We start from the raw sequence: 23,489 nt of genomic DNA on the forward strand, positions 1-23,489 counted from the left end.
GAAATCGTTAGTAATAAACCTATCCTGCCCTAGTGTTAGTAAATTAGAAAATGACATGCACAAGAAATGTAAGGTAACATGGTTAGAATGTTAGTATTACCCAATCCTGATCTAAAGTTAGTAAATTAGTGGGAAAGGGGGAATTAAGGGAAATTAAAACAATTTGGGAAGCGTGAGTGACAGAAAGGGAGAGAGAAAAAGCATGAATGCAAGGTTTGCAGAAAGACGAAAAAGTATGCTAATCAATGAATAGAACAACATAACATGAAACAAACAAATCGTGACAAGTTAGCAAAACATGACATGACAAGACGAACAATTAAATCATAACAACTAAACATGAAACAACATGACATGACAATGAAATGTAACAAGAAATAAAACATAAAAACGTGACGAGACTAGACTAACATAAATATGTGACATGACACCGTAACTAACCGTAACGTAACTAAGACAATGACTAAACATGAAACATGACGTGACAAACATGAAACGTGACGGGACCCCCCCCTTAATGACCGACTCCTGGCGGTCCTTTGAGCTTGTCAGCGTGGTCACGATGGAAGTCAGTAATCAAAGATTTGTCCAGAATGAGACTGGGAGCGACCCAGGAACGCTCCTCAGGACCATAGCCCTCCCAGTCTACCAAGTATTGCACCCCACGGCCCCTCTTACGAATGTTCAAGAGTTTTTTAACAGTACATGCAGGGTGGTTGTCAATCATGCGGGGGGGAGGTGGTGGGGGATCCGGGGGACATATGGGGTGAGAGGATACAGGCTTAATACAAGAAACATGGAATGTGGGGTGAATCTTAAGGGAAGCAGGGAGTGACAATTTAACAGAGGAAGGGTTGATGATGGCGGCACGGATGGTGCAGTGGGTAGCACTGCCGCCTCACAGCAAGGAGGTCCTGGGTTCGAATCCCCGTCGGCCGGGGCCTCTCTGTGCGGAGTTTGCATGTTCTCCCCGTGTCTGCGTGGGTTTCCTCCGGGTACTCCGGTTTCCTCCCACAGTCCAAAGACATGCACGTTAGGCTGATTGGAGACTCTAAATTGCCCGTAGGTATGAGTGTGTGAGTGAATGGTGTGTGTGCCCTGCGATAGACTGGCGACCTGTCCAGGGTGTATTCCTGCCTTTCGCCCAATGTATGCTGAGATAGGCTCCAGCCCCCCTGCGACCCTGATCAGGATAAGCGGGTTCAGATAATGGATGGATGGATGGATGGATGGGTTGATGATGCTATGGATCTTAAAGGGACCAATAAAACAGGGTTGCAGTTTGTGGGAGGTGGATTGGAGGGGAATGTCCTTAGTGGACAGCCAGACGGAGTCACCTGGTTTGTAGGCAGGAGCTGGTGTGCGGTGGCGATCAGCAAAACGCCGATTACGGTCTGCCATGCTTAAAAGCGCGGCCTTGGCATCCCTCCAAACCTTGGCGCACCGTTTCATGTGGATGGCGAGGGAGGGAACAGCAATCTCGGCTTCCTGGTCAGGGAACAATGTAATGTAATGTAATGGAACAGTGGAGGTTGGTAGCCCAGGGAGACCTCAAATGGCGATTTCCCGGTGGCGGCGCAGGGTAAGGTGTTGTGTGCGTATTCAACCCAGGTAAGCATCTTGCTCCATGCGGCTGGATTTTTGGCCGATACACAGCGTAGAGCAGCCCCCAGGTCCTGATTGGCCCTCTCAGTTTGACCATTGGACTGAGGGTGGTAGCCCGAAGAGAGGCCCCGAGGGCCCCGAGGGCCATGCAGAACGCTTTCCAAACTTGAGAGATGAATTGAGGACCGCGGTCTGAAACAATGTCCGAAGGAATGCAAAAAACTTCTCTCACCAGAACGTCAGCTGTCTCTTGGGCGGTGGGCAATCCAGCCAGGGGGATGAAGTGTGCCGCTTTGCTGAATTGGTCCACCACAGTCAGGATGGTGGTGTTACCCTCGGAAAGGGGAAGTCCGGTCACAAAGTCCACTCCAATGTGGCTCCAGGGTCGGCTGGGCACCGGCAATAGTTGAAGCAGTCCAGCAGGGGCCTGGTGAGATGCTTTGCTTCTGGCGCATGTGGTGCAAGCCTTGATGAAGCGTCTGGTGTCAAGGATCATGGAACTCCACCAGAATTTTCACTTAAGCACAGCCAAGGTGCGGGTAAAGCCAGGATGGCAGGAAAGGAGGGATGAATGGGCCCATTGCAGCACCTGTGTCCGAGCGGCTGAGGGAAGGTATAGGCGTAATCCGGGGTTGGACCTGGGATCGAGTTCCTCCCGTAGAGCCCTCTGGATCACCGACTCGATTCTCCATGTGACAGACCCAATGGTGCAGGAGGCAGGAAGGATGTTCTCAGGAACCTCACGCTCAGAACAGGTGTTGAATTGACGGGAAAGGGCGTCAGGCTTAACGTTTTTAGAACCCGGGCGGTAGGTCAGTGAGAAATTGAACCTCCCGAAGAACAGTGCCCATCTGGCCTGTCGAGAATTCAGCCTCTTGGCTATCTGGAGGTATGCCAGGTTCTTGTGGTCGGTCCAAACGATGAACGGCTTCTCGGCCCCCTCCAGCCAATGTCTCCACTCCTCCAGCGCCAGTTTGACTGCCAGCAGTTCTCGGTTTCCCACGTCATAATTCCTCTCCGGCGGGGACAGTTTCTTGGAGAAGAAGGCGCAGGGGTGTTGTCGGTTGTCCACGGCCGCCACCTGAGAGAGCACAGCTCCCACCCACGTGTCGGAAGCATCCGTCTCTACCACAAACTGGCGGGTGGGGTCGAGGTGTACCAGGATGGGAGCGGAAGAGAACAGTCTCTTGACCTTGGTGAAGGCCGTCTCAGCTTCGGGGCTCCACCGGAATGGCAACGCAGTGGAAGTCAGCTTGGTTAGAGGGGAGACCACTTGACTATAGGATCGGATGAACCTTCGGTAGAAATTAGCGAATCCCAAGAAGCGCTGGAGTTGCTTACGTGAGGTGGGTGTGGGCCAGTCGGTGACTGCCAGAATCTTCTTGGGATCTGCCCTGATCCGTCCCTTCTCAAGGATAAACCCAAGGAACTCAACTGTGTTGGAGTGGAAGACGCACTTCTCCGCCTTGACGAATAATCTGTTCTCTAGAAGTCTCTGTAGAACTTGCCTGACGTGGTTTTCATGATCCTTGGCATTAGTGGAGTAGATTAAGATGTCATCCAGGTAGACAAACACATGGCAGCCCAACAAGTCCCGAAGAACATCATTCACCAGGGCCTGGAACACAGCAGGAGCATTGATGAGGCCGAATGGCATGACCAGGTATTCGAAGTGTCTGAGAGAGGTGTTGAAAGCGGTCTTCCATTCATCGCCCTCACGGATACGGACCAGGTGGTAAGCATTGCGAAGATCCAACTTGGTGAAGATGGTGGCCTCGTGAAGTGGGTGGAACGCAGAGTCCATCAAGGGCAGAGGATACTTGTTCCTCACCGTGACGTTGTTCAGCTCCCTGTAGTCGATGCACGGGCGTAAAGAGCCATCCTTCTTCTGAACGAAGAAGAACCCCGCGCCAACGGGAGAGGAAGATGGGCAAATTAGTCCGTTAGCCAGGCAGTCTCGGATGTACTTCTCCATAGCCTCCCTTTCCGGTCTGGAGACGTTGTATAGACGACTTGAGGGGAGTGACGAACCGGAAAGGAGCTTGATGGCGCAGTCGTAGGGTCAATGAGGCGGCAGTGACTGAGCTTGTGTCTTGGAGAACACTGTACCCAGGTCATGGTAAGGAGTGGGAACCTTCTCCAGGTAGGGATTGGGAATCTGTGGTAGAGCTAGTACTCCCTCTGCTGGTGGTGGAGCGGAACGCAAGCAGGACAGATTGCACTTGGTTAGAACTCCAGTTGATCGTGGGGTTGTGTTTCTGGAGCCAGGGTAATCCCAAGATGAGTTGGTCATTGGGGGACTGGATGACGCGGAACTGGATCATCTCCCGATGGTTTCCAGAAATGACCAGTTCCTCGGTAGAGATCCTCGTACCGGCCCGGGACAGCTCCATGGGTTCGGATCCCTCAGACTGCTACTCCTCCAGTCGAGGACTTGGCCCCAGCCTGGGGTATGGGTTGCCGGGAAGGATCGGTCTATCAGACCGACGTTGTCTGGCACGGTTGTCCAGGCGGATCGCGATGCGCACGAGTTGGTCGAACTGGGTGATGGGGTCCAGTCGCGCCAAATTGTCCTGGAGTGTCTCACTCAGGCTGGCCAGGAAGAGATTAGGCAACGCCGCATCGTTCCAATTAGTGGCCGCCCCGGGAATGCGGAAGTCGATGGAGTGGTCTGCCGCGGTCTTCCGTCCCTGGCGCAGAGCAATCAGTCTCTGGGATGGCTCCTGGTCGCTGGATGCGTGTTGGAACACCTTGGGTGGGTAGGCTCCTCCCGTGGTTGTGGCAGGACCGCGACGGCGAGCCTCTTCATCTCCGCACACAGTTCACAAATCTCCAGGTGAAGCTCTGAGATTCCTTGTGAATGCTGCCGGACTATGGCTCCTTGTTCCTGGAGGGCGTGGAACATAGCAGTAGAGTCAGCAGGGTCCATTGTGGCGAAATTGTTCTGAGACGGGTGCGTGGGGGTTGGACCCAAAATGCACAACTCAGAAACAATAGTAATATAAAGTCCCGTCAGGGCTTTATTCGGGACGAATCCCAGGAGCGTGGTCAAAACAAGCAAAGTCCATACACGTAGATCCAGCCAATAAAACAATAAATAATCCGAAAACAGTGCCGAGGGAAGAGGCAAACTCGTAGTCGATAGACGTGCAGGGAGGTCCAGTAGCAGGAGAGCTGTCAGCGGGGCAGAAGTACAGGCGGGCGGCAGGCAGGGTCGTAGTCGAGGGCGATGTGGAAGTCGTACCCGTAAACAAAGCAGCGAGGCAAAGGTACAATAGCAGTAGGTGAGGACGTAGTCAAAAACAAGCGATGGTCAACGAAACAGAAATCAATAAACGGTGGTCGAAAAACAGGCTTGGATCTTAATGTGAAATCAATGGTAAATAATGCTCAAGAGTTGCTTTGACGGACAAGAGGCAGACAATTTTGCAAAGAACAGAAGTGCGACTGGGCTATAAATGCGGGTGTAGACAGGTGTAGACAATTAGTTTGAGAGCAGCAAGGGAATGGAAAACAGGTGCGATGGATGACAAGTTAACAAGGTAATTAGTAATCGTTAGTAATAAACCTATCCTGCCCTAGCATTAGCAAATTAGTAAATGACATGCACAAGAAACGTAAGGTAACATGAACACATGATTAGTATGTTAGTATTACCGAATCCTGATCTAGCATTAGTAGATTTAGTAAATAGACAAGGGCAATAGAAACAATTAGGGTGTGAGTGACAGAAAGGGAGAGAGAGAAAGCCGGAATGCAAGGTTTGCGGAAAGACATGTAAAAGTGTATGTTAAACAACGACCAGTCTACGTAACAATAAACATAAATCAAAACATAACACTAAGCGAACTAAGATGATAACCACTCAACATAACAAGGTAAAATAATCATAATGAAACATAACTAGACATGACAAGACAATAATCGTAACAAAAAATAAACTAAACAACATGACGAACCTAGACTAACATAATTCATGATGAATACGAGACAAGACAAATGATTAAACATAAAACAAGGCATGACAGACCTGAAACGTGACACATGCAATGTATTTAATTATGTAAGGTTAAAGAAAATTGGGGACCCTTGTGAAGCACTGCTGTGGATTGTGCAAGCATTAAATAGTAATATGAACTTACCAAATAACCAACTTGCATTTGGCGTCTGCCAAATGCCAATAATGTAACTTACCAACTACATGAAGTAGATATGTCTAAATTAGTTTCATGGGCAATATATTTGCTTGTTTGAGATTATATAGCCTACATTTAATGGGTGTTAAAACATTTGGCAAAAACAAAGCTATCATTCTATAACTTGGAAATATTCCTTACATTCTTACAAACAACACAATTTATAAGATTGTTTCGTGAATATAAGTGTAAAAGTAAAATGTTATTATTTGATGTATGCATAGATCACATGAGTTATTTGGATATACGATAGGATATATGATACTTTGGGAGTTGGTAACATAATTTGGAGAAAAGTGAGATGATCAAAAGACCTAAATTACTGCTTAAATGGTGATACAAATAAATCTTTCAATCCAATCTACTGTCATCAGGCTGCTTGTTTATTATATTCATACATACAGAGACTGATAAACATTATAGCAATTTAACCTGTGAAGGCAAAATGCATGGAACACCCCTTCCCGCTCAGTCACAAATACGTAACTTTGGCTCAGCATTGTATCTGAAATGAATCTGCCATCTAGCAGCTAATGGAGTCGGATTATTTGAATATAGGTGATCCAGGACCTGGTCAAATTGAAAATGAATTTGAATCCAAAATGTCCCCGATATTGTTGCCTAACCGACTGTTTTGAGTGGGATTATTTTAATGATTTCAAATGCAATGCAAATACGTTTTATTTAGGAATGTGTTTGATAAATGCATTCATTAAGCGTAGCATTAGTTCATGCAGGCCACGGTAGTCCGCATCTCCAGATAGGGTTGCCACACGTTCTGGTTTTCCTGGGATTGTTCTCTTTTTTGAGCGACTGCCCCGGAAAATGACAGAGTCCAGAGTGAGTGCAACTGCGTCAGGATCAGGGTCAGACGAAGAACTCCGTGGGGCTGGTGACTGTGTTATGTTCCTGTGTTCTGTGTGTTAGTGTATCATTGTTTAGTATTATTTATTCTTGTAATTTATTATTTTTCATATTTCATGCCTGGTTCTGTTTATTTTCATTAGTCTTTGCACTGGTCCTCCCCTGTTATGTCTGCGTCTGAATGTTTTCCAGTCGAGTCACTCCCCTGTCTGCGTGCCCCACTATTCGGGTGGTTACGGTAGTTTTCGGGGTTCAACATTTTTTCTAAACTCGCGATTCTTACTTCCTGCTTTTTCTTGATAGTTAAATGTTGTAAAGCACTATTCTTACTAACCACTACTAATCTAGGTTTTGTACAGTACTAATCCGATTAATACACTTACTGTCTGTCTAACTAACTAACAATCACTTTTATTGGGTAGTTTAGAAATATTCACGTTACTAACTCACTAACGCATCTCTTAGCATTTCTGCGCTGTTCTATAACTCCGCCTTCCTATGCTATCCCTTATTTCTCGTTTGTTTCAGCGAAGTGTTCGCACCTGTCTCTTAACTATCACTACGTCTTCAATCTATGCATTGTCTACTCTCTAGTCCAGAGCCGTTTGTTTTACATGTGTGTCTTTGTGAATCCAGCCCGCGTTTTTGTTTTCCCCCTCGTTATTGTCCCATTACCCTTTCATGTGTTTCACCTGATGTTCATTTGTTAGACCGCCCTCACTCCCATGCCCCGCCTAGTTTGTCTCATTTCCCTGTGTATTTATACCTGTCCTTCTCAGTCGCACGGCGCTAGTTCGTCTCGTCCTGTTTCTGTTCCCGAGCCCTTGATTCCTTCCCCAAGTTCTAGCCTCCTTGTTTCCTTGCCCTTGCCCTTGCCCTTGCCCTTGCCCTTGCCCTTGCCCTTGCCCTCGCCCTTGAGTCCTTGCCCTTGGTTATATGTTTATCTGGTTTTCCTGTTTTGACCCCTGCCTGCTTCCCTGGACTATTCTTTGTGTTTTGTGGATTTCTGTACCTCTGCCTGTTTGGACTGACCCCCTGGATTTTGACCTTGGTTTGTTTTGTGACTACACTCTGTCTGCCCCATCACCTGTGAGTAAACTTTCCATTTTCCACACCCCTGTGTCTGCTTCTGGTTCCTCTGTCCGCCCTGCCGTAACAGACTGCGCATAGGTGCCTCAGAAGAGGGGAAGAACCTATGTTTTTCATTTTAGTTTGAGCCTACTTTTTGTGAATAAATGAACCCTTGAGACGCACGGTCTTGTTTTTCACTCTAAATGATATGCACATCTCCCTGATTCCCGCTCTGGTTGCCACAAAGTGCACCTGCGTCAGGACGAATAGAGGCAAGAGAGGCAATAGGGAGTCCTACAACTGTTTACATAATATATTTGCTAATATAGTTTAACGTCCCGCGTCACGCGTAAAATGTCCCGGTTTTTCACAAATCAAATGTGGCAACCCTAATCTCAGCATCAGATGACAGAATTAATTTGCTAATAAATCGCTATTGTACCAGACGAGATTGTATTGGTCGTGAAATTAGAAATGCGTATTGCACTATATTTGAAATTCCGTATTGGAATGTTGACATGTTTCTGCGGGGAAATTGCGTGGCCCCATTTGAGCTGAAGATAACTATTCTAAGCACATCTGAAGGACTATTAAATGATATGAAATGTTAGGCGTTGTCAAAACGGACAAGCATGTTGACGTACCGAAAGGGGCAGGGAACTTTATCATTACTGAACTCTAGCCTAATGAAAATGGCATGGCAACGTGATGGAAATATACCCCTAAGCGCGGTAAGTGAAACAGAATGTCGTGCTCTATTTTTCATTCCTTCATGCGAGAGGGATCACATGCAGTTGGGACGACTGGTTTGCGTGCCATTCTGTCGAACAAATTTTAGACGTAGACGAAGTCAACGCTCCAGCAGTTTGTGAAGAGTGTGATCCCGCCGTGGCAAATGTAACGCACAGTTTGCATATCGTATAATGGATGATTGGTTAAAGCTTTTTGGTTAGCTTTTTCTGTATGTTCAATTGTTAACCGGTGTATTCAAGTGTTCAGATCCTCGTGCGTTACTCTGATTTTACTTTTTTACTTCCATTTTATCGTTACTCAATGTTCGCCCGGATATAGAAGTAGGATTCACTTTCGTTTCGCGCAAAATCTTGTGCCGTTTGTACCTTGTTTCCTGTTGTAAATGAGCCCAGTGGAAACAATTGATTCAATTGATACTTCATGCAAAGTATTATCACCGAAACTGAACTTCGCCTGCTTTGGTTCCATTCAAATCAAGGGCATGTATATTCCTGGCTTACTTTTCCATACTGGAAATCATATTAGCTGCGACACGACTGCGGACACGCCATCCGCACTTCGGAAAACGTCGGTCAGTATCCACACTTAAATGTCTGGTGGGCATGTACATTGCGGTTTACGGTAAATGTTTTGAGGCCTTTATACAGCTGAACTCCCAACTGCCCCATTCAATACTCCAAATGGTACCGTTTGTTTTTTTTCAACATTCGATAATAAAAATAATACCCTTGAATCGTCCAAAATAGTCATTATTTTTAATGCATGGTGATTTTTTAAAATTTCATGATAGCCAAAAGTCGACTCAAACTGCTTTCAACATTCGACTATAGATTTTGTAATTATGGGTTTGAATTCAAAAACGGTTTGATCATTTTTTTAAATCGATTTTTTTAAAAATAGGAGTCCTGAATACGATTTCCATTTTGGATGAATTTGCAATCCCATAATTCAAAATTCTGATAGTAAAAGTCACACAATCAATGCCATATACACCTGACATGATCCTCTTCAAGGTGTTTGTGGTATTTCCTGAAAACATTTTGATTTACGTTTTTATAGATTTTTAAATAGTGCCATGTATTGAATATAATCGCCCATAATTCCGAATTCCTACAGTAAGAATTCACATAATCAATGTCATGTATACCATGGTTAGTGATCTCCAGGAATAGCATGGTGTTTTGATTTAAATTGTGCCATGTATTGAATTGAATAGTGAATATTATGCTGAAGAGTTTGCTATTCCATAATTCAAATACCCACTGTAAAAACTATTGAGTGTCTAAAATAACCCCACCCATGGGGTGAAATCTCACATTTCACTCCGGTATTAATGGTCAAATTGCTAGTGCATGGTATGTTCCAGAAATGTCATTATGGTACATATTCATAGGCATGGGTTGAATGTTGTTCGTATCTAAAAAAAGGATTAATCTGGCTCTGGTAATATTTTCAGAATTGGGCCAAATATCCATCCATCCATCCATTATCTGAACCCGCTTATCCTGATCAGGGTCGCAGGGGGGCTGGAGCCTATCCCAGCATACATTGGGCGAAAGACAGGAATACACCCTGGACAGGTCGCCAGTCCATCGCAAGGCGCACACACCATTCACTCACACACTCATACTCATACTCATACCTACGGGCAATTTAGACTCTCCAATCAGCCTAACGTGCATGTCTTTGGACTGTGGGAGGAAACCGGAGTACCCGGAGGAAACCCACGCAGACACGGGGAGAACATGCAAACTCCGCACAGAGAGGCCCCGGCCGACGGGGATTCGAACCCAGGACCTCCTCGCTGTGAGACGGCAGTGCTACCCACTGCACCATCCGTGCCGCCCTTGGGCCAAATATGAAAAACATTATTTTCCCACTGTACCACACTCCCAAACTGTTCTACGAGGACTGCTCTCCCTAAATGTGGATGTGGGTGTACCGTGGTTTACCGACCATATGCTAAATTCATGTAATGTAATGATCAGAAATATTTTGTTGTCATTTTATAATGCCATATTGACATTTTGATGTGACATGTTTGCTGTCATGCTTAACGTTGGACATCATCTTGTGGTGTTCTACCAACTGCTGGCATTTTATACTCAATTTTGGTGATTTACTCTGACCCTCACTCTCCAAGTAATTCTGTTGTGCACCTGAGGCCTGTATCACAAAGATCGAACCTAGAACCTTCCCAAATCAGTAGCATGGACTAAAGTAAAAATAACTGATCCATGTTTTACTCAGCACAGTTGTTTTACTGGTATGCATTAGCATCAATAACTGAAATTTTTAAAGCAGGCATAAGATAAACAAAGGTTGATCTTATTGTCAAAGAACCATTCATGAAAGTAGTGGCGTATATTTCATTATATGGTGACCAGATTCTCAGGAGCGGCGCATGGTGAATGCAAAGAGAAGCTATAATAATGGCAATTGCAGTCATAAAACCTGAAATATGGTATGACTGATATGGGACAAATCAATATTTTGTTTCAATGCTTGGAAATTGGGCTTGAATATGGGGATGTCCCAGAAAGATTGGACATCTGGTTCCCCTAATGATAGCTTTCTATCTTGTGCATTGATTCACTCATTTGTTCTTTTTTGCAGCTCAACCAACAATATTTACAAGCCAATTCCACCAGCCACACCTGGCCTTTTGGGGCATTTGCTGAGCTAATCGGTAAGTGGGCCTGTCCTTTTGACCTTCACAGAATCTATTGATGAAATGCAATACAGTACTGCAATTTGCTTTCATTGCAGCAGTTATAGGATAGTGTGTATATTTAACCCTTGTGTAGCCTTAACATTCTGTATACTCCCCTTATCCTAAGGGTAAAAAATGACCCGCCTTCACTAGACCCAGAAAATAAATGCTTACATTTCAAATCTATTTTGCATGAACAAACAACCTGTCATTCATCACAAACTTTGTCATCAAATTTCAAGTTGAAAAAAGATCATTTAGAGGGTTTTCTCTGCTGTTAAACATAGTAGTGGGTCATTTTTTACCCTTAAGGCAACACAAGGGTTAAAACTGAGCTGATACAATGACATGATTCAGGCCTGTACTGCAGCCTCTTTCAGTTGTTTGTTTCTGGGTTTTGCATGCTCAATTGGATTAAGGTCTGGTTATTGACGTGGCCTGTCTAAAACCTTCCACCTTTCCCTGCTAATGTAGTTTATTTGTTGTGTTGGCGGTGTGTTTTGGGTCATTGTTCCATGATGAAGTTCCCCCCAATTAGTTTGGACGCATTTCTTTATAAGTTGGCAGACAGAATGTTCTTGTAGACTTCTGAATTCATCCTGCTGCTACATTTACATTTTACATTTTAGTCATTTGGCAGACGCTTTTAATCCAAAGCGACTTACAAGTGCATAGGTTCTACCACAAGTCAAAGCATCACATCCAGAACTAGGAAAATACACCTGGACTGCTGTTCTAAACATATAGTCGTCATCATAAGTGCAATTTTTTTTTTTTTTTTTTTTTTTTTTGGGGGGGGGTGGTGGGGTTAGACAGGGATAGGGGTATCAGAAGGGGGGGGCGGGGTAAATCAGGAGGGAGGACTAAGGTAGAGTTTGAAGAGGTGTGTTTTGAGTCTGCGTCGAAATAGGGGGAGGGATTCTGCTGTCCTGACAGTGGTAGGCAAGTCATTCCACCACTGAGGAACCAGAACGGAAAACAGGCGTGAACGTGCAGCTCGACCGCCAGGTGCCCGTAGAGAGGGAACCGTAAGGCGACCAGAGCTGGCAGACCGGAGTGGTCTAGCTGGGGAGTAGGGAGTGATCAGGGATTGTATGTAATGTGGGGCAGTCCCCTTAGCAGCCTGAAATGCCAACACTAGGGCCTTGAATCGGATGCGTGCGGCAATAGGAAGCCAGTGGAGGCCAATGAGAAGCGGGGTGACATGAGCCGACCTGGGCTGACTGGTGATCAAGCGGGCTGCAGCATTCTGGACCAGCTGGAGGGGCTTGATGGCGCACGCTGGGAGACCGGCTAGGAGGGAGTTGCAGTAATCCAGGCGGGAAATGACGAGCGCCTGGACTAGGAGCTGGGTGGCTTTCTCCGTCAGGAGATGACGGATGCGGCGTATATTATACAGAAAGAACCTGCAGGTTCTGGCAGTGGAGGATACTTGTGGAGCCAGGGAGAGGCAGTTATCAAGAGTCACCCCAAGATTCTTTGCCGTACGGGAGGAGGAAACTACAAAGTCCTCCACAGTCAGTGAGAGGTCGATTGACGGAGAGGACTTAGCAGGGATGTAGAGAAGCTCAATTTTGGCAAGGTTGAGCTTCAGGTGATGGGAAGTCATCCACGCAGAGATATCAGCCAAGCAGGCAGAGATCTGTGTGGTGATTTGGGTGTCGGGGGGGAAGGAAATGAAGAGTTGGGTGTCATCAGCGTAGGAGTGATAAGAGAAGCCGTGGGAAGAGATAACAGAACCAAGGGACATGGTGTATAGCGAGAAGAGGAGAGGCCCAAGAACCGAGCCCTGCGGGACTCCAGTTCGTAGGGGGTGAGGGTCGGAGAGTGCGCCCCTCCAAGTCACCTGGTAGGAGCGACCAGAGAGGTAGGAGGACCATCATGTGTTATATCATCAATAAAGTTTAGTCAGCCCACTCCAGAAGAGCAGATTCCTTCTTTTGCCACACTTTGGCCTTTCCATCACTTTGGGAGAGGTTAATCGTGGGCAGTCCATAAAACTTTGTTCCAGACCTTTTGTGGCTCATCTCTCTACTTCTTTGCAAATTGTAATATCGCCTTCCGATTCTTACTACTTACTCACACCTATATTGCTGCTCTCTAAGTCTTCTTCGAAAGGTTAATTGAGATACCATCATCCCTGCCCTGTGGAGATTGTTTGTGATGTCACTGTTTTGGGATTTTTCTTTACAGCTCTCACAATGTATCTGTCATGAGAAACACCATGTTGCTGGTTTCCTTGGTCAATCTGTTGCTCAGTATGCCAGAATAATGCTCAATTTCCAAATCCAGCAATTTTAACAGCCAACGCGCTTGTTTGACGTTCAGCACTCTGAATCGCCTAATTATTTGATAGGTACAGCCTTGTGTGAGTACATCATAATTGGATATTGTGGATAACTGTGCTAACTAGGACACGATTCAGAACAATCCTGCTGCCCGTATTCAATTAGAAGTGGCCTACGAAGTTAAACGAAATTCTGCCATTACAAACCTGTTGGATCAACCTTCATCAAAACTCACAAGCAGATTCAAATTAAAAGATGTATTAACATGTACTAACATTAGCATGTGGAATGTTTGGCGGGGCTGGGGGGTAGTATGGTGCATGTGCTCTCAGCATAGCTTTTGGAGAGGGGGGGGCAGTGATGGAGACAGATCAGACAGCATTCCACATGATTAAAACAGAGCAAGCTACTTCAGTTATGCGGACAGTGCAAGTTTGCAAAAATTATTTACGGAAGATTTGCCTGGTCTCAATGCCAATAGCCAATAATACTTACCCGACAAAAATATCCTCAATACTTTGGATTTTCCCTGTTATCTAAGCTTCAGAATGGCTTGCTTTTCTCCCAAAGACAGCTCTCTGGTATTCAGGTTGATTTATCTTTTCTAACACAAATGCAGTCTCCATAGGACTAGTGCATGGCTAAAACCAAGAGTAGACATTCAGAACATTTTCTTGTGTAACAAAACAATCTTACAGGACATGTCTAGGCAACAAGAAACACCGGTCAGTCACATGTTCCAATACTTTTGCTCACCTAAAAATTGGGTGGTCTGGTATAAAGGGTGATATGTTCCAAGTAAAAATAAATAATAAAAAATAAAAATAAAAGCTGAAATTCGTATCTGTCATCTCCTGTACATCTTTTGACAGCAAACTCAATTTTTTTCAGTGTATAGCAAAAAAAAGGAATTGACCTTGTTACAATTCTTTTGGAGAGGACTGTATTTTTTTCCCTGCGATGCCTTTAGTCAATTTTTTCTGCATAAAAGACTGCATAGAATCGTGCATTAGCAGGGCCACTGATTTGTTAGGAAACTCGCTCATAGGCTAATTATCCCATCACTGTACTCCTAGACAATGCCTACGACCCAGACGTCAATGCCAAACAGCAATGGATCGACTCGACTCAGATACGGACAATGGACTGCCTGATCTTCAGTGACAATGGGGCTGGTCTGGACTATAACAACATGCTCAAGATGATGAGGTCAGTAACAGTCAACAGGGTAATCAAAAGAAGTTGCAGCCAGAAAAAAAGAATAAGCCACCCACTGTATAACCTCTTTCAGCATTGCTGGTTCAAATAACCCAGCTTTAATTCTGTTAGCCAAGTTAAATTGCGAGCTATATCTGTCATGGATTTATGGCACTAGCCAGCTTGCTGTATTGCAACTTTAAAATGGGAAAAGTGTTTCAATTTGTGAGGCAATGATGGCAATTGTGTAATGGTGTTCTTACAATAGGCAAATGATTCCAAATGATTGGTTGCTTTACAGGACTGCTTTAAGGTTAAAGACTGGATGGCACAGAACTTTTAACAATGAAATTCTTACAAGACAGAAGTGCTTATTGTTGGCCCTGAACGCCTTTCCAATCAGCTTTATCTGCTTTCTCATATTTGTGCAAGAATTGTTGAGAGGACATATTCAGTAAAAGTAATTTTCAAATAAATTGTGCTAAAAAGGTATTACTGTACTGTGTGTAAAGCTGTAACTCAGAACTGTTCCCATGGAAGAACATGTTTACACTCCTGCTCCTGCTCACCATCACACCAAAAATGGTTGGAACATTACAGGTTACAGGTTACTGTGCATGCATTAAAGGGTTTTACGATCCTTTAATATGTGTGATATTTTTTGTGTGTGAAAAACCCCCAAGCCACCAACCTGACCCCATACTTCTTTATTTCTGCTTAGTTTTGGCTACAGTAACAAGAAGACAATTAATGCTCCTGTCTCAGACGTACCTGAAAGCCATTCAGGCTCAGCATATTGTGGTGCCCATCATCTGCTGCAAACTAAATTGGAGAAGAGAAGTATATCCTTTCACAGGGTGGAAAACAGAAACAAAAATGGCTTGGGAGGCTTCCTGGTAAAAACTTTCCACAGTAACTGGCTTTCTACTTCTGGCCACCTATTCACACACCCTTCCCCCTGTACATCTGTTGTAATCCCTAAGTACTTTGATTCATCAGGTCATCGCTGTAAATCAGAACTGAGTTCCAATTTGACCTGCCTGGTCAAGTAATGGTAAAAATGCAGATGTCTGACAGTTGCAGCCTGATTCATTTTCCTTGACCTCTAATCTCACTCAGTGATGTGCCAGATCATCGTGATAGCCTGGAAGCTATTCTGAAACACTCACTGTTTGGAACAGAGGAGGAGCTACTGCAGGAGTTGCAGGCCATCAATACCACCAATTCCTCCACAGGAACCAGGATCATCACATGGAACCTACGCAGGTGAGGGCTGATGACTGAACATTCTCAAAAATTATGTCGGGTATGTCAACATCCCCTTTGATTGTAAAATAGGTTAATAAACAATGTAGGGCATCTTGAGCCGAATTATTATTATACATTTGACATTTAATATACAGTTCTGTGCAGAAGTCTTAGGCACCGTAGACTTTATTATATATATATGTTTATTTTTGTGTGTGTGTTAGTATAAAAGAACACATTTAGATTTCCAAATATTCATTTTCCAAAATATTTAATTTTACAGAGACATTTTTTGTATTTAATTTTAAAAAGTAACATATTACTGTAAGGAATTTACTACATTTACATCAAAACTTGATCAAGGCTGTCTGAGATCAGAAGCAAGGAGCCAACCAAAGTCTGCAGAAGAACTGTGGCAAGTTCTCCAACATGCTTGGAAAAACCTCCCCGCTGATTGTCTTATAGAACTGCAAGTGATGCAGGGTGGTCACAAAAAATATTTATTAATTCAGTTAACTATTCTGCCAAATTACTGAAATGTAATGTAAAATGTATAGTACGTTTATTTAGGACCTTTCATTGAATTCATTTTGAAAGAATCTTTTTCCTGTTATACAGGTGCCTAAGACTTTTGCACAGTACTGTATAATGCACACGTACACATATTTACAAGCATTTCAGTATGGAGCATTTTATTTTGGTATATGCAGTGGCCTCCAGAATTATTGGCACCCCTGATAAATCTTCACAAAAAGTAATGCAGTTATTGACCATAAGCTTTATTTTCCAACATGAGAAGTAGTATGCTTTATTAATGATTCAATGGAATCAACCAAAGTCTTTGATTTTTCCTCAAAAAACAGGTTCCACAATTATTGTCACCCCTGGTTTAATACTTTGTGCAAACACCACTGGTAAAGATGACAGACACAAGACTTTTCCTCTGGATCGTTCCTATGGACACGTAACGAACCATGTGATCTTGACTCATCTGCCATGCTGGAGGACAAGCTGCCCATAGAACTCAATGTATTTTTACGGCAAAAATATTTTTAAAATCTCAGGTCAACGACAAAACATATAAATACAGCAATAACACAGATTCATTATGGTTAATTTCTGTGCAGTTTATGGTTGCTCAAATCGAGCTGATCGGAAGAGTCGCATATTGTGGGGGAAAAAAAATAATAAAGGAGTTGTATGTGCTATAAAAACACTGTGTACAAGTAGAAGGTGAGGCTCGCCTGGAGAACGTGTGCCGCTATCTGGATCTTTAGATCCATTCGTGCTGCCGGGTGACGTGGTCGTATGTATGCGGGGTATCCTAGATAACATGGGTAATTTGTATATATTGAGTACAATTGGCAACCAATTTGGGAGAAAAATTGAAAAATCAGAAAAAAAAACATTAACCCCTCGTTTATCATTACATATACATATGAGCATACAGACCACTTTATTAGGTACACCAGTTCTGTAATGCAAATAACTAATCTGCCAATCATGTCTCAGCAACTAAATGCATAATAGCATAGAAACATGGTCTGGACTCTAGAGGATCAGTTGTTCAGACCAAACGAATGGGGAAGAAATGTGATCGAAGTGACTTTGACCATGTCATGATTGTTGGTGTCAGGTTTGAGTATCTCAGAAACTGCTGATCACCAGTGATTTTTGCTCAACAGTTTTCGTGTTTATAGAGAATACAACAACAACAAAAAACATCTGGTTGGTGGCAGTTCTTTGAATGGAAACTTCAGAGAGGTCAGAGGAGAATGACAGCTGACAGAAAGGTGACAGTAACTCAAATAACAGCACGTCACAATAGTGGTATGCAGAGGGCATCTCTCGGCACCAAACGACCTGCCACACAGGGGCACTCATGAGATGCAGCCATAATACAGACTGCACCACAGTGGAAATACAGTGGTAATGCCGGCTATTTAACTAGCTAGTTAGCCTATCGTTAAAAATAGTTTGCGATCTACCTTCCTAGATAGTTGACTTGCAGATATAGGATATTTGTCATTACACATGACATGAGAACATCCAATCTCGCTACCAAGAAAATAATGTGGAAATACCGTGACCGCATTTTCTTTAGGAAATGCACATTTCTAGTTTAGAATACTTTCTTGTTTTCACAAATTATTTCAGTTAGCTAGATTATTTAAATTAATTTCAAGCTCTGCTTGCCACCCGCTTCAGTCACTCCCATTATAGTTGAAGAACAGCACTGGTGGACTTGCCTGTCCATTGGCTTTTTTATGCTTCTTAGGTTCAGAAGGGAGATGGAGTTTGATTTCGAAAAGGACCGGTACGACATACAGATCCGACGTGTGGATTTGGGTAATGATAACAACCATCAGGACCCCAACAAGGTCTCCGAACCAGAGAGCCAATACTCCCTGCGTGTGAGTATCACAGTGATGAGGGGTACACATTCAGACCTGTGAGGGTTTTTTAAAATGCTGTGTGGGTTTCACACTACTCTTTTTAAGGTTGCATATTGGTCGCATATCCCTTTCATGCAATGAGTGCTTGAAATCTGAGATGCATAGACATCCCCAGACACTGGGTATCTTCCCTGGTGATGCTCTGCTCGGCCATCTTCAGTTCCTGCTTGTTTCGGGGACTTTTTGCCTTTGGTCTCCTCTTCAGCATGTTCAATTGGATTCAGATCCAGTGATTGACTTGGCCAGTCAAGGATTTTCCACTTTTTGGCTGTCAAAAAAACCCTTTGTTACTCTAGCAGTATGTTTTGGGTCATTGTCTTGTTGCATGGTGAAGTGCCATCCAATACGTTTGGAGGCATCTGATTTTATCTGAGCGTATTAAAATGATGTAGACTTCAGAATTCATTGTTCTTTTCTGCAGTCACATCAATACAAGTGAGCCCGTTCCATTGGCAGCCATACAGGCCCAAGCCATAACACCCCATCCACCATGTTTCATGGATGAGGTGGTGTTTATTTTTACATTTTAGTCATTTGGCAGACGACAGATACGGCGTATATTGTAGAGGAAGAACCTGCAGGTTCTGGCAGTGGAGCCAGAGTGAGGCGGTTATCAAGAGTCACCCCAAGATTCTTGGCCGTATGGGAGGAGGATACTACAAAGTCCTCAACAATCCGTGAGACGTCGATTGTCGGAGAGGACTTAGCAGGGATGTAGAGAAGCTCAGTCTTGGCAAGGTTAAGCTTCAGGTGGTGGGAAGTCATCCACGCAGAGATATCAGCCAAGCAGGCAGAGATCTGTGTGGTGACCTGGATATCGGGGGGGAAGGAAAGAAAGAGTTGGGTGTCATCGGTGTAAGAATGGTAAGAAAAGCCATGGGAAGTTGTTACGTGTGCCATTGACAACTCTGCCCCAGCTCGTGTCAACCCTCAATGGCAACGTAAACATATGAAAATAGGGACATCAAGACAATTGTTTGAAACCAAAAGAAAAAGTGTTAAATAAATAATTACCATCCCCTCGGGAGAGTGAGGTCCAACAGAGATACAAAAACAAGGCATCTCACCCTCCCAAAGGGGGGGTGAAAGAATAACACAAAATTAACAAAAGACTGTGCAGACAAACTACAACATAATGTGTGAAAAATGGTAGCCGCCATGGTGTAGCCAACTCCTCCTTATATAGGCCGGGATTCAGGTGCAAACCAGCACCTGAAAAGGAGAAGCAGCTGTTGTCAATTACACAATTAAACATGCCCTCGACCCCACACCACACAAACAGTGACTAGCTCATGTTGTGTGTGTGAAATGAATGCATGTGTATGAGTGTATATGTGTGTGCGTGTCCAAGTGCTTGAGAGTGTGTGTGTGTGTGTCTAACTAGGTGACTACATACCATGCGCCCACATGTATACATATGACACCCAACAGACAACCACCACACTCGTCACAGAAGAGATAACAGAACCAAGAGACATGGTGTATAGAACCGAGCCCTGCGGGACTCCAGTTTATAGGGGGTGGGGGTCAGAGACTGAGCCCCTCTGAGCCCCTCAGAGACTGAGACTGAATAATTTGTTGGTGAGGGGACACAGCGAATCAAAGGAAGATGAGAGGGAGGACAAGAGGGTTGTAGCAGCATCGTCGGGAGACAGTCGAGAGAAAGACTCCGCAGATGGTAGGGAAGAAAGGATTGCAGATGAGAGGGTGGAGGTAGACAGGTGGCGTAGGTTACACTGACAGGTGACAGTGGATGATGGGTGAGATGGATGGGTGTTAGAGGAGAGTGGAAGAGAAAAAAAGATGGAGTGGTCAGATATATGGAGTGGTGTTACAGAGAGGTTGGTTGTTGTGCCGCTCCTTGTGAAGACCAGGTCAAGAAGGTTCCTTGCTTTGTTGGTTGGGGCGGGGGGGGGGGGTTGTGAGGGTAAGGTCAAACGAAGAAAGGAGGGAGAAAAAGGTAGACTGGGTGGATTCTGAGTTCAGGTTGAAGTCACCCAGGAGGATCAGGGGAGTACCATTGTCTGGTGAGGAGCTAAGGAGGATGTCCATCGCATAATGCTTTGGATCATGGGCATTTCCTTTTTTTCTCTCCACAGTTTCCTTTTTCCATCACTCTGGTCTAATACTCCTGGACTAAATTGAGTTTTGCATGGAGAATCTCCATTCAAAATTCAATTTAGTGTAAGACTAGGCTTAATCTGTGTCTGCGAACCTAGCCCATAGTGTTTTCAGTCCTAGTCAACCTAACTTATTATTTCTCATCTGATGAAGGCTGGCTGAATAACTGTGTTTGGTAACCTGCATGCCTATAACACGCTGGGGCCGATCCTCAACTCCTACCAGCCTTGAACATTGAGTTTTTGGCACAAGATGCATTTCCTGTGTTTTTTTCCTCACAGTATTTATTTTCATTTCCTCCTCTGGTGTGCATGCAGGCATACTGCAGCATTCTGTACCTGAAGCCCCGAATGCAGATCATCATCAGGGGACAGAAGGTGCGGACTCAGCTGGTCTCCAAAAGTCTGGCTCTCACCTGCAAGGACCGATATACGCCACAATTTCTGGTATCCCTTATTCCTGTTGCCATACAGGCTGCCCTGTGATTTCAGCTGTTGCTTTGCACTGTGTGTGTACATATGATTTAGCTGTGTGACTAGGGCTTGTTCATGAATATACACTCACAGAGCACTTTATTAGGTAGACCTCGACACCAGCTTGTTAATGCAAATATTTAATCAGCCGATCATATGGCAACAACTAAATGCATAAAAACATGCTGACATGGTTCAGAGGTTCAGCTGTTTTTTAGACCAAATGTCAGAATGGGGAAGAAATATGATCTAAGTGACTTTGACTGTAGAAAGATCGTTGGTGCCAGACAGGGCTAGAATATCTCAGAAACTGCTAATCTTCTGGGATTTTCACCTCTCTCTCTCGAGTTTGCAGAGAATGGTGTGAAAAACAAAAAACATCCAGTGAGCAGCAGTTCTGTGGGCAAAAGCTCTGTGACAGTAACACAAATAACCACACATTAAAACAGTGGTATGCAGAAGAGCATCTCTGAACACAAACCTCTTAAGTTGATAGCAGCAGACCAATAAGTCTAAAAAATAAGTCTAATACATACCTATTAAAGTGCTCACTGAGTGTTTATTCCTTAAATATTCAGCTGAATACAGTTATCTAGTGAATATTAATGTTATGAAGCCGCATAGAAGCCACCTGCGGTCTTGCAATGTTTCACCTGGATGATCCTTTCCTGGCTGCCAAAATATATTTTGATGTTGTTGCCCTGAATTCCTCCTTCAGAAGAAGAATATCAACATTACCTTTGGGTACAACACCAGAAACAAGGAGAATTGTGGTGTAATGATGTACTACAAAAATCGACTGATACGAGCGTATGAGCGTGTTGGCTGCCAGCGCAAGGTAGGAAAATGTTTGGAATGTATGTTTGTACATTTAATCTGAGGTTTTCGGAAAAAAACTGTAGCATTGTTAGCGTTGTGGATCCATTTTTTGTTTGTTTGGGAATTCCTCTGTTTCCGCAAAGGCCACACCGAAGGCTATGGGAGTTATCGGCATTATAGAGTGCGACTTCCTCGCACCAACACACAACAAGCAGGACTTTGATGCCACAGAGGAGTACAGGTAACCAGGTTTGGTTTGGACCACATTTTAAATTACTTGACAGGAGTGACATCCTGAAGCCAGGAGTAATGATGTTAACCATGTAACTTCCGGTACAACTTAATTCAGCCCTGTTTTTCCAGAGCCCCCTTTTTGTGTTAAATACAACAATTCAGTTCTCTGTGGCCATTTCAGGAAAGTAAAACAGAAGCTGGGGGAGAATCTGGAGGAATACTGGTGTGAAATACGCTACATAAAATCGAAAAAGGATCCAAGCTGCGACTTGGCAATAGAGGACACCGAGTGAGTGTTCTGCATTGTGTGTTTGCTGTGGGCACCCTCTCAAAGGAAGCAACTTTGTACTTAACTTGAACATCGAACTTTACTTCCCACAGGGCTTAAAGCAAGAAATAACGATGTGCCTGAAATGTATTGAACTTTGCAATCTGAAATTCCTCTGTTAAGGTGGTGGCTGGGGGGGTGCTGGGGGTGCTGGGGTAGCTGGAGTGTTTATTCATCAGATTTAAGTTCACTAAACTAAGCCACTCGTCTACTTATAAATGTTGACAAACATATGTACAAAAGTCATGGTTTCGCAATACCAACAATTAGGTTAATAATTAGCGAAATGTTAGATAAATTATGCTTATATTTTATGGAGTTACGATTAGTCACTTTCCAATACGATTCATTGACAAACTGCGCAATGCCATTTTAAAACAGCAAATGCTGTTCAAATTCAAATTTGTTCTAAACTGTTCAAAACATCAAATTTCTTATTTCGTATTTCTTTTTAATCGATTTACTTTTTTTAATCCAACATTAGTTAAGGCGGGGCTGTTTTTTGTTAGGGCGGACAGCCTTAGCTATAAACCACTGTGGGAAACACTGATAGTTAGCACTGATATTATGATGATAACACTGATCATCATAAGTGCTAACTAGGACATTAATAATTATATCCATGTTCAGGCTCATCAGCTCATCAGACTCATCAGCATTTAAGGAAAGCATTCCTTTTTTCAACTTCAGATCAACATTGCTACTGCCGTGTATAAGGTTTCTGTCACACAAACACCGGAATGGCTTCCCATGGCTTTTTTTAAACATATAGGTCACATACAGTATAAGTAGATACAGTAACAGATACTCAAGCAAACAAACAGTTAAAATAAAGCAGCTTTAATTTAAGGGGTTTTGCATCCATATTAGGTGAACAGTATAGGAATTGTAGCCATGAAAAGAGCTCACAAAACAAGCAGTACAGGCCTGTATAAAAAAGGCTGTAATTCCTACATGGTTCACACAATATGGACCCCTAAATCTGAAAGTCTTTCAGCACACATGATTGTTTTATTTCAACTGAGTATAGAGCGAACACAACAAATGCCCAAATACTTACGGTCTGCACTGTATATGTGTTTGGTTCTAGGAAGTCTCCAGATCAGAACTGGGTCCAGTGTGA

At 43.9% G+C, this 23,489-nt stretch overlaps 1 protein-coding gene across 1 annotated transcript; it reads left to right on the top strand.

The window, feature by feature from the left end:
* Positions 1-8,423: 8,423 nt before the first annotated feature.
* On the top strand, positions 8,424-23,446 carry LOC133123463 (MORC family CW-type zinc finger protein 3-like). The gene is given in 12 exon segments (XM_061233929.1): positions 8,424-8,467; positions 11,106-11,178; positions 14,567-14,699; positions 15,409-15,438; positions 15,440-15,504; positions 15,818-15,953; positions 18,214-18,349; positions 20,830-20,958; positions 21,704-21,823; positions 21,948-22,045; positions 22,220-22,327; positions 22,997-23,446. Coding segments are annotated over 12 exon segments (1,209 nt in total). The 5' UTR covers positions 8,424-8,428; the 3' UTR covers positions 23,139-23,446.
* Positions 23,447-23,489: the final 43 nt, after the last annotated feature.

This window comes from Conger conger, chromosome 3 (assembly GCF_963514075.1).
Source record: "Conger conger chromosome 3, fConCon1.1, whole genome shotgun sequence".
Taxonomy (NCBI): domain Eukaryota; kingdom Metazoa; phylum Chordata; class Actinopteri; order Anguilliformes; family Congridae; genus Conger; species Conger conger.